Here is an 11,433-nt window from a genome sequence, read left to right as displayed (position 1 = left end):
AGACATTTCCAGAAAGGCTAGTACTCCCCTTCTGCCACCAGCTTATCAGGGGTTGAAAGTTGTGTGGCAGGAACGTATCTTCATCTCTGTGTCACCACAGTTGCCTTAGAAATTTCAAATATTTAGAAATTCACACATATACACACATGAGAATTTGTCAAGAGATTTGGATTCTGGGGGCTTTGAGTGCATCTGAAACCAATGAGGGGGGATTAATATGTGTCCATTCCTCATGAGTCTCTGTTCTAGCCTGTTCACAGATGATCTCATTTCATCTGCACCAAAGTTCTGCAAAGCAGTTACCGTTAGTATCATTTTACAGATTAGGTAGTTGAGGTTCAGAAAGGTGAAAAAAAATTATCCAGAATATTACAGCTACTAAGGTTATTAATAATGGTGCTTTCATGTGGTCATGTTCCACCACCCTGGAAAGCAATGCCTTTTTTTTTTCCTTTTAATTGCACTAAATTACCATGAATCCTATTTTTTCTAAGAACATGTCCTTTATACAACCACAACAACAAAAAGGAAGCAGTATCACATGCTTCAAGGGAAAACAAAAACAAACAAACAAGACACAGTGAAATCTCTCACCCCAGGTCAGGAGGCTGCAAACTTTTTCTCTAAAGGGCTAGATAAATATTTTAGGCTTTGCTGAGTACGTGATCTCTGTGACACTTCTGAAACGCTGCCATGATGGGATGAAAGCAGCCACAGACAAGAGGGAAACAAATGAAAGCACCTGAAAAACTTTAGCCACAAAAACACTTTTTACAAAGCTTTATTTACAAAAGCAGGTGTGAATTTGAACCTCTCCTGGGGGATCCACACAGCCTTGAAGAACTGGGTTGCCCACGAAGACCTCTTTCCTCCCTGTCGCCATGCTATGCGGCCATACAAAAGCATGGGAGATCACCTTTTTAGGTGGGTCAGGATATCTGATGTGATACACCTGATGAGAAGAGCCAACTCATCAGAAAAGCCCCTGATGCTGGGAAAGACTGAAGGCCAAAGGAGAAGAGGGCGTTGGAGGATGAGATGGTTGAACAGCATCACCGACTCAAGGGACATGAACTTGGGCAAACTCTGGGAGGCAGTGAGGGACAGGGTGGCCTGGTGCACTGCAGAGCATGGGGTCACAAAGAGTCGGACACGACTTAGTGACTCAACAACCACAGGATATCTGAAAGGTCTGAGCTATTTTGCACAAGTCAAGAGAAGCAAAACAGAATTTGCTTCTTCAGTTGTTCAATATGTGCCCTTCATAGATGGCAAACATATTTTCCAAACTTAACATGAATAATATTTTTTTACAGTTTTTTTGAGGAAAACAACTAAATCAAGAATGAGCATAATGTTTTCTAGTTGATTTCAATAGTACCTTACCCTAATCAGAAATTATGTGCATAACTGCAGAGAGCCTGAAGGTAAACTACAGGTGATACCTTCATAGTATTTTGTCCCTGTCTTTTAGATAACTTGATTTTCCCTTATTCTTATTCTATTTTCAATTAAGCTTAACAAGGAGGAATAATTTGGGAGAAAAATAAAAACCATGAACTCTACTTTTTAATTTTCAATATAGAAATTACATCTGTACAATGTTTTCACCCAGAACAAATATATTTTTAAAATAATTAATTAATACTGAGAGAAAAGACAGTGGAACAATAAGTAACTGTCATTGTGTGGCAGGTTGACATTTAAAAGATTTAAATTTAAAATTATATTTTTGAAAGGATATTAGTTCTTTACTATGTTAATTGAACTACCTCCAAGGAACAGCTCAAGGAAGAGTCAAATTAAGTTTATCAATGCTCTCTAAAATATCCATGAATGTTATTAACTCTCTTTCCCTGTAATAGGCACAACCACACTTATAACAGACACAAGCCAGCAACTATTCAATCTTGCTCTCTCTTAACAATCAACAAGAGATTAGGGCTCTTCTGGTGGCTCAGTGATAAAGAATCTGCCTGCCAATGTAGGAGCCCTGGGTTCGATTCCTGGGTTGGAAGATCCCCTGGAGAAGGAAATGGCAACCCACTCCAGCATTCTTGCCGGGGAAATCCCATGGACAGAGGAGCCTGGTGGGCTACAGTGCATGGGGTTGCAAAGAGTCAGACACAACTGAGCAACTAAAGAACAGAAGAACAGAAATTCAGAAAATAAACAAGAATTACAAGTATACATTGATTTGATATCCCACAGTAGGAGAAAATTACATAAAATCTATCTGGAGATGAACATCATTCTTTTCACAAACCATAGTTAAAGTTCTTCCAAAATTATATAATTTACACCATATTTTCCATTTTCCTAGAAAATTTTTGGTGTTTGATAGGCCAGCCAATGGAGATATTTCATGAAGGATTTTGGCAAGGGTCTAATTGAGTTTTTCTGGTGCTATCAGTTGACTGTTCTGGATTTTCCCAATCATCATCATAAACTTTTTAGACTGATTATTTTGTGATATTTTGTACACTTGCAAAGGAAATAATAAGCTCTCCATAGATGTATCTTCCAGTTTCACAACGCATTTAAATTAACCAGCATATTTAGCTGTTGACCTACTAAAGAATTTCCTATAGCTTTTATCAGTTAGTTCAGTTCAGGTCAGTTGCTCAGTCGTGTCCAACTCTTTGTGACCCCATGAACCGCACCACACCCCGTCCATTACCAACTCCCGGAGTTCACCCAAACTCATGTCCATTGAGTCTGTGATGCCATCCAACCATCTCATCCTCTGTCGTTGTCCCCTTCTCCTCCTGCCCTCAATCTTTCCCAGCATCAGGGACTTTTCAAATGAGTCAGCTCTTCACATCAGGTGGCCAAAGTATTGGAGTTTCAGCTTCAACATCAGTCCTTCCAATGAACACCCAGGACTGGTCTCCTTTAGGATGGACTGGTTGGATCACTTTTATAGTAATGTTTAAAATTCATGAATTTGTTTACTTTTTAAAGAGTCAAAAGAGGAGCTAGAAATAAAAACCTCTTTGATTCCTTAGCATCCCAAAGTCATGAGTTATTCCAAAATCATCAGAGTATATGTTTAGCCTTTCTACTTAACACATTAATATGCTTTACAGAGTGATATAAGTTTAGCTAAATTAAACAAAATATGCTTTCCATGAAGAACTGGATACTATAAAAAAGTATAGAATAGTTATTGCATATTTACTATAACTGCCTTTTTCATTTTTATAGTGGTGGTTTAAACACTAAGTCGTGTCCGACTCCTATGACCCCGAGGACCGTATAGCCTGTTAGTTCCTCTGTCCATGTGATTTCCCAGGCAAGAATACTGGAGTGGGTTGCCATTTCCTTCTCCACATTTTTATAGTAAGTCCTGTCAGTAAATAATATTAATTTAGGACTGGGTAAAGGAAACTTCAAAAGCTCTGTTTTGTGAATGGACACAAATTGAACAAACACAGTCATAACATTCTCTTTCATTGGATAAGATTAGTAAGGAAAGAGGATTGATTGTTACACTAGTTATATGAAAACAGTTAAATAGTTATATGAAAAGGAAAAAGTAAAAGTATTTCATAATGCTGAAACAAATGCAAAAAAAAAACTACTAGAAAGGAGCAGGTTAAATGATTCTAGGAACTCCTATATGCTGATATTACTTCATGATCCCACCATCCAGTGTGGGAAAAACCTTTTGTAGCTTTCACATGACTTATCACATCTAAAATTATAATTTAATTAGTCTGCCTTTAGCATCCATCTACATTGGCTAGAATAAAATTCAAAAGGGTAGGCTCTCCACCTATTTTGTGCAATAATTATTCTAAACACCTAGGGCAGTTATTTGGCAAAGAATAGTAAGAACTTCTATAAGAATAAACTTTTCTTTCTGAATCATAGTAGTAAAATGATAAAGTTTAATTCCTCTTTTGAGGAGGGTTCTGTAATCATGGTGATTTAATTCAAGTTTGGATAGATGAGGTATACTTTGCTCTGATGAAAGCAGTTTAATAAGAAGACTGAGAAGAATTTTAGAAATTAGATATTAACTAGGGTGGGACTGTGGGAAGAATTATTCAATTATTTTAGCTGCTGCTTTATGTTCTTGTCCTCTAAGATAAGGTAAGTTGATTGGCTCAACACTAAGATGATAGGGGTCTGAAAAAGATTTCTCTATGGAGCAATAATTCTCCTTTGTAATCTGCACATCAAAGAACAGTTAATATGTCTGTAAAACTAAATAACAATTTGAAAGAACAACAGAAAGTACAACATACTATTTCCTCATATCCTAATTTTCAGTTTTTTAAAAAAGGACCATAAAACCTGTCTGGCTATTTTTGTATTTGTTGACACTTGTTTCTCTTTTTTTAGTGATGAATAGAATTTTATGTGATAAAGATAAAGCCTTTGGTATCTCCTAAAGCCTCTGGTATTTCCAAACTGAACACCTTCATTTTGTAGAAGAAGTAAACCAGAGAGGTTTCTTGAGTTATTTACTGTCATAAAGCTAATTAAAATACTAAATTTCTTTCAATCATATCATATATCATTACATATAACTCAAATGTTTAAAAATATATTATCATATTCTATTGTAGTGTTTTAGTATGCAGCTTTGTTTAATTTTAGAATTCAGTATTATTCTTTTCTGTTGTAGCATGCAATTTAAAAAATTTTTTTTCTTAAAAATGAAAAAGATCTCTGCTACTTTTTGAGAATGAGGCCAATTATATTTTTCCATTTTCCTTAGAACAAAATGTAGACTTCCTTTTGTTGAGGTTGAATTACATAACTATTTAATAATGACATATAAGAAGCTCTTAGAGCAAAAAGGAATAAACAATTGAGAAAAATTTTCTCTAGGCTATGATTAGATTTTTCTCATTCATATTTTATATATAGGATATGTATGACAACAGCACAAAGAAATGAGTGAAATATGAATCAAGATCTCTTTTCAATGTTTACTGGTGTATGTTTTTATTTTGTTTAGGACAATATTTTAAGAAGACTTCTCTTTTTAAAAAAAAAAAGTCTGCTATAATTCCCAGTTTTACCATTGATGATTGTTTAGTAAATAAAGACAAGGACTAAAATTTTTCAGGTAAAAAAATTCACCAGTCTTGCTTCCTGAGTAATTTTTAATATTTTTTTCTTGGTTTAATTAAATTATTTGACATCAGACATTTAAAATATATTATTCTTTAAGAAGGGCTTCCTGGTGGCTCAGACGGTAAAGAATCTACCTGTAATGTGGGAGACCTGGATTTGATTCCTGGGTTGGGAAGATCCCCTGGAGACGTGCAAGGCAACCCACTCCAGTGTTCTTGCCTGGAGAATCCCCATGGACAGAGAAACCTGGCAGGCTACAGTCCATGGGGTCGTAAAAAGTCAGACACAACTGAATAACTAAGCAAAGCACAGAGAAAAGTTTAGCAATTTTAAAACAGAAAGAATAATCTTATACTTTAAATGTAAGTTTATTTTCTCCTCTGCTATTCTGAGGTAGAATTCTTTTCCAGTAAATACATATTTTGTCACAGAATGTATTTAGAATTTGAATAACTTAAAATGCATACGATGCATATGATGCAAACTTCTTCCTCTTTTTCTTATTACCATGTAATTGAAAATTTTACTTCATTTTTAGTGTCTACCTTAGTATGCTGACATGAAAGGAGAGATACTTTATACATTTTGTACAGTCTGCATTTCACAACTGCTCTCATAGATTGATCAAACATGAATTGCCTCTAAGTTATCTCCTCTTCTTAGCATGGATACTATCAATACATTAAAACAACGAATTCTCATATTAAATATGCAGACAGCTTGTAAGACCTTGATAGAAGAAAATTTGGGGTTCCCTGATAGCTCAGTTGGTAAAGAATCCACCTGCAATGCAGGAGACCCTGGTTTGATCTCTGGGTTGGAAAGATCCCGTGGAGAAGGGAAAGGCTACCCACTCCAGTATTCTGGCCTGGAGGATTCCATGGACTGTATAGGCCATGGGGTCATGAAGAGTCAGACACGACTGAGCAACTTCACTAGACTAGTGATGGAAAGAGTTGCCTTTGCCTCAACTGACTAATATTCAGGCTAATACTGCTTTGTATGTATATACCAAGCTCCCTTGAGAACCTTGGTACCTTTCTGTGACCAGTGTTAGGGAACTGGTCTTTCAATAAGAAACAATAAGAATTGTTTCTTATTGAAACAAACTCAATTACAAAGTTTCAAGGTATACAGCCTATGATTTTTAGAGTAAAAATATAATTTGTTAGCTTTAAATATTTTATTCTCAAGAGGCCTTAAAAATACTTCAGGAAAGAGTACAATTACTAGGAAATTCATTATTTGATACACATCCTTGGGAAAATAAACATTGATCCAAAGTTTCAAATAATAAAACAATTGGTTGGGAGAAAATTTGCCACATCCTTTTGGGAAAACCTGCTATAAGCCATTAGAGGATAGACCCTCGTGATTCAAGTTTTTCACATTTTCTTGCCAACATACTTAGTATTACATGCTTTATTTGACAGTGCTTCAATTTCCCATTTTATATCCTGAATTGTTTCCTGAAAGACTGTTGTTGATGTTGTTGCTTTTCCCCAAGAGCTTAGAGAAAAAGCTTAAATGCCCGAGTAGCACATTTGGAATATGCAGGATAAGTACAGATTATATCATTGCTAACCCCCATGCCCAATGCCTCTATACTACTTGTTTTTTTCTGTTCATACATTAATAAAATCTTTCCCCATGATTTCCTTACTAGTATAAGTTGATGCCCTCTAGTTTCAGTCTCCTGAAAAGTTATACTTACGAGGAAATCGACTCAGCTTTAAAGTTTGCAGGTTAGAAGGAAAAATTTTGCCATTACCCTCAACCTTCTAACCTGCAAACTTTAAAATCTGAGTCGATTTCCTCGTAAGTATAACTTTTCAGGAGACTGAAACTAGAGGGCATCAACTTGTATTAGTTAGGAAACCATGGGGACCCTCAAAAATATAATTTAAATATTAACTATGGTTGTCTATCATATGATGCAGCAATTTCACTTTTAGGCATATGTACAAAAGAAATAAAATCACTGCTTCAAAAAGAAAAATAAATAAATAAATAAAAAGCAACATGAATAACCAACTAATCCTCCACAATCTAAAAAGCAAACCAACCCATCACTAAGTTAAGATTCAAATGAAACAATTTCATCTTCTGACAACCATTTAGAAACCTTCAAAACAGAGCCCCAAACTGCAATCAGCTTCTAGACCAGGTTGTGAATTTGTCAAAGCCCAGTTTTAGGGCATTCTCCTTGCCAGCTCTTCACAGCCCCCTTTCCCCAGCCCACTGTTCACAGACTAATCCCCAGTTGTCCAGAACTTTCCATGTGATACCCACCTCATTCTTTTTCTTTTTGGCCCAGTGCCATGAGCTAATGTTTCCAGAATTTATCACATCAGGATTTATCGGGCCCGTGTTTTGTTCTCTCAGGATCTTTTCATGAGAAATTAGCAAGTCGTACTGGGAAATTCATCTACACTGAGCTGTAAGGGGAAAACAACTTCACTACGTCCTGTGGCTAGTAGGTCAAATATTTGTAGTTTAAAGGGTATTATGAGATTCACAATACCTTAAACCAGTAGTCTTCAAATATTTATCTTTTTAAAGTTATCATCATCTAGTGATCAAACCGTGTTTTCAAATAAAGTTTTCTATAAAATAGGTACAAGTGAAAACACTCCCATTAAAGTAGGGAATAGGACAGGCACACCCCATTTTCCCCTCCTCCCTGTTCTCTGAGTGGCCTCAGAGCATCTCTGAGGAATTTCTGCGGTTCCACAAACACAGCCTGCAAATGATCCCATTAATGCAGGGGGATAACTGCTTGTAAGAATGTCAGGCACATGGCTAGCACTTTGAAATCAGTGGTTTTTAACGGGGCTGATTCTGCCTGCCATGGGGACTTTGGGAAATATCTGAACACAGTTGTCATAACTGGAAGAGGAAGGAAGCAGGTGCTAAGGACAGGATGTTGTTAAACATCCAACAATGTTCCAGCCTAAAATGTCACAATAGTGCTGAGATTGAGAACGCCTGCTCACAGAGAGGAGGGTGCCAGAAGCTGCTAGGAGTTGGGGGAGGAGGGAAGACTCCAGTCCATGGAATCAGACTTAACTAGAGAGCCACTCCGGCTTGGTCAGGGTTGGGGAAGGTAGAGAAGGCAGAAACTGTGCAAAATTGTGGGATTTAAAAGTTGGTTATATTTTCAGGCTAACTTGCATTTGACAGCAGCTAGATCCATACAAATAAGCTTAGCACTTAGCTAGCAGAAATATTAAACAGAAATCTACTATGTGACTAATAAACACCATGAGTTGCCTCATGAACTCCAGAGTTGGGAGCTTCCTGGGAGACACTGGCTGCGTCTGGAGGTGACCCTGGTCCACTCCGTCTCCAGGGAGCAGAGCCGAGCCAGGCGCATGAACAGGGCTTCCTGGGGTCCAGCGCCCACCACCTTCCTTCCCCCGGTGTAATGTCTGCTGCATCCGCTCCTGAGCCGGGAGGACGGAAGAAGGCTCTCTCGGGGAAATCCCATCCTCCTTCAACCGTCCTGGGCAGAAGGCAGGGGCCTCTGTGTCCCACATCCTCGCACCAAGGAAAAGCTCTCTCATCTAGACGCCTCCCGCTGGGGCCCACCCTGACCTCTGACCCGGTCACTACCCCGTGTTGTTCCTCAAAAAGAGATCACTTAGAATATTTAAAAGATAAATAAAATATTTCAGTACAAGTGTTAGCCCGGTTAAGCGCTTTTGCTCGCTCCCCATCTCCTGAATAGGCTTCATTTAAAGGCCCCAGAGGCTCCAATGACAGTTTTACGCGGGTCATCAGTTCGAAAGCTCTGGAGAGTCTAAGAGAAAACATACAGTAAGTCCCCCACCCCACCCCCGCCGTCATTATATAGAAAAGAGACAGAAAGGAAATCCTCCTCACCCGGGGGCCCCTTTTGTGTTGTTCCTGCCAACGCAGCAGCCCTCCCGCTATATAGACCGCGCGCCGGCCCCACCGCCCTGAACTCCATCCCCGCGTCCAGCAGCCATGGGGAAGGTGAGCCCCGCGCCGGCGGGAGGGGCCCGCAGCCCGGCTGGAGGCCAGGCCTCTGAGCCTCTCCTTCCCTTCCTTGCAGATCACCTTCTACGAGGACCGGGGCTTCCAGGGCCGCCACTATGAGTGCAGCAGCGACCACCCCAACCTGCAGCCCTACTTCAGCCGCTGCAACTCCATCCGCGTGGACAGCGGCTGCTGGATGATCTACGAGCAGCCCAACTTCCAGGGCCCGCAGTACTTCCTGCGGCGCGGCGACTACCCCGACTACCAGCAGTGGATGGGCCTCAGCGACTCGGTCCGCTCCTGCCGCCTCATCCCCCACGTGAGTCCGGTCCCCCTGGGCCTGCCGTGGGCTCGGGTCACACCGAGGCCCCAGCGCCGTGGTCAGACTGTGGGACGGTGGCCTTCCTTTGCCGGTTCTAACCGGGTTCTCTTTTCCTTTATAATATCTCTTAATTGAGAATGCAGTGCTCTTAACTGAGATTTTATTTTCCTTTGCTAAAATTAAACTCACCTCTACTGGGGAAAAGTGTTCAGGGTGTCTATGCCACAGGCGATGAACTCCTCACACTCGGGTGGTCTTAGGCTAGTCCCTGGGCTATTTCTTTCTTTCCTCACCTGTAAAATGGGGCTACTAGGGCAGCTAATTCGTAGAGCTGTGATGAGGTGGGAAGGAGATTGCCTGTCACCTGGCAAGCCACCCCCTCCTACAGATACTGACTACTTTGAACATCCAGGGTCTCTCAAGTCCTGCTTTTTGACTCAGCAAAACAACTAACCGGCAATGTGATTCCAGTAGCCCCTGCAAAGTCATTGCTATCCAAATAAAGCCTGAGCAGCCTGGAATTCCACAGTTAGGGATGCTGTAATTTGCCTGTGACCGAGTCCTGTGGAAAATGTACCACTTTGGCTAAGTTTGAAAGACCCTCAGAGGGTTTAATGCCTTGATAGGACCCAGACTGGCATTAGGAGCCTGGAAATCTCAGCTTCCACCTTCCAGGCCTGACTCTTCTGGTTACAGCCTGAAAGTTCTAGTCATTAGTTTCTCATAAAAGAAGACAGAATGGTTGCCCCACGTGTGTCAGGCGGTTGTGAAGATCAAAATTAGGTAACGGACATGTGAACCCTTTGCAAACCATGGAAGATGCCTTATTAGCAGTTTTTATGCCTCAGAATGAACTGCTTATGAGAACCTTTGCTAAGGAGGGTTTGATGGTGGAAGAAGGAAAACTGAATATGTACCTGCCGGGAAGAAACAAGCAGATAAAAGCCAAGTGCTCAGAAGAGACAGACAGGATTCACCCAGGACTAACAGCCTCCCTTCCATTTTCCTAAAGGTCTATAATCTATCCATCTAGGCAGGCCTCTCATGAGTTTGAGCTTCTATTTTTATTAATAACCTAAAATTATTTTGACAGATCACATGTTAGAACTGAGAAATGAAACTTAACCGTTAACAATGGCTCTTGCTTTTCAGGACTTCAGAATAGCAAGACTCATAGCAGAGAGGCAGGAATTAGGTGTCTGGGCTGAATGATCACCATTCTGTGCCTTACTTACTCTGGGGAAAGCAATCCTGCTTCCCCTCTCCCCAACCTCTTCTAATGCTACTGAGACCCAAAATAATGCCTTTTGCGAGGGATATATTTGCTTTTTATTTTAACATCTAATTATTTTATATCCTCCAAGGGGACTCCAGACCACCAGAAATCTATCAAGGAAAGAACAAAACATTATATATAAAATTGTTAATTAAGAGTGGTACTAAGTATGTACTAAATATAGTTCATGTAGGTTGTGGCCCTGGAAAACTCTAGGGAAAACCATGCGTATCTTGATCTATGTGAATAGCACCCCCTTCAGTTCTGCAGTGTGTTGTCTACCCAGTTGCACACAGTGGCCCTGGTGTTGCCTGTCTTTTAAACTTGTCATCTCTGATGTAAAAAAGATTTTGTAAATGCCCATTCCCCCAGGGGTGTGAGTGATTAGTGGCTAAGGACTAGCTTCTCTGACTTCTCCCATGTGCTGACTGCTCAACCCACAGACTGGTTCCCACCGGCTGAGGATCTATGAGCGAGAGGACTACCGAGGCCAGATGGTGGAGATCACAGAGGACTGCTCCTCACTCCACGACCGCTTCCACTTCAGTGAGATCCACTCCTTCAGTGTGCTGGAGGGCTGGTGGGTCCTCTACGAGATGACCAATTACCGGGGGCGGCAGTACCTGCTGCGGCCGGGGGATTACAGGCGCTACCACGACTGGGGGGCTACAAATGCCAGAGTGGGCTCCTTGAGGAGGGCCGTGGATTTCTATTGAAATATTTTTACTCTACCCTTTTCTCC

General features: G+C 40.4%; 1 protein-coding gene across 1 annotated transcript; it reads left to right on the top strand.

Moving 5' to 3' along the window:
• The first annotated feature begins 8,992 nt into the window (after nt 1–8,992).
• On the top strand, nt 8,993–11,425 carry LOC133060451 (gamma-crystallin F). Its single transcript, XM_061147931.1, has 3 exons — nt 8,993–9,090; nt 9,170–9,412; nt 11,135–11,425. The coding sequence occupies exons 1-3, from the start codon at nt 9,082–9,084 to the stop codon at nt 11,405–11,407; spliced, it is 525 nt and encodes a 174-aa protein (XP_061003914.1). The 5' UTR covers nt 8,993–9,081; the 3' UTR covers nt 11,408–11,425.
• Nucleotides 11,426–11,433: the final 8 nt, after the last annotated feature.

Source organism: Dama dama, chromosome 8 (genome assembly GCF_033118175.1).
Source record: "Dama dama isolate Ldn47 chromosome 8, ASM3311817v1, whole genome shotgun sequence".
Taxonomy (NCBI): domain Eukaryota; kingdom Metazoa; phylum Chordata; class Mammalia; order Artiodactyla; family Cervidae; genus Dama; species Dama dama.
This window is presented reverse-complemented; position numbering and strand designations above follow the sequence as displayed.

Bases quoted from the DNA above. Each gene is read 5' to 3' on its own strand.
- LOC133060451 (XM_061147931.1), top strand. The intron at 9,413-11,134 runs GTGAGTCCGGTC...CTCAACCCACAG, and splicing joins CCTGCCGCCTCATCCCCCAC to ACTGGTTCCCACCGGCTGAG.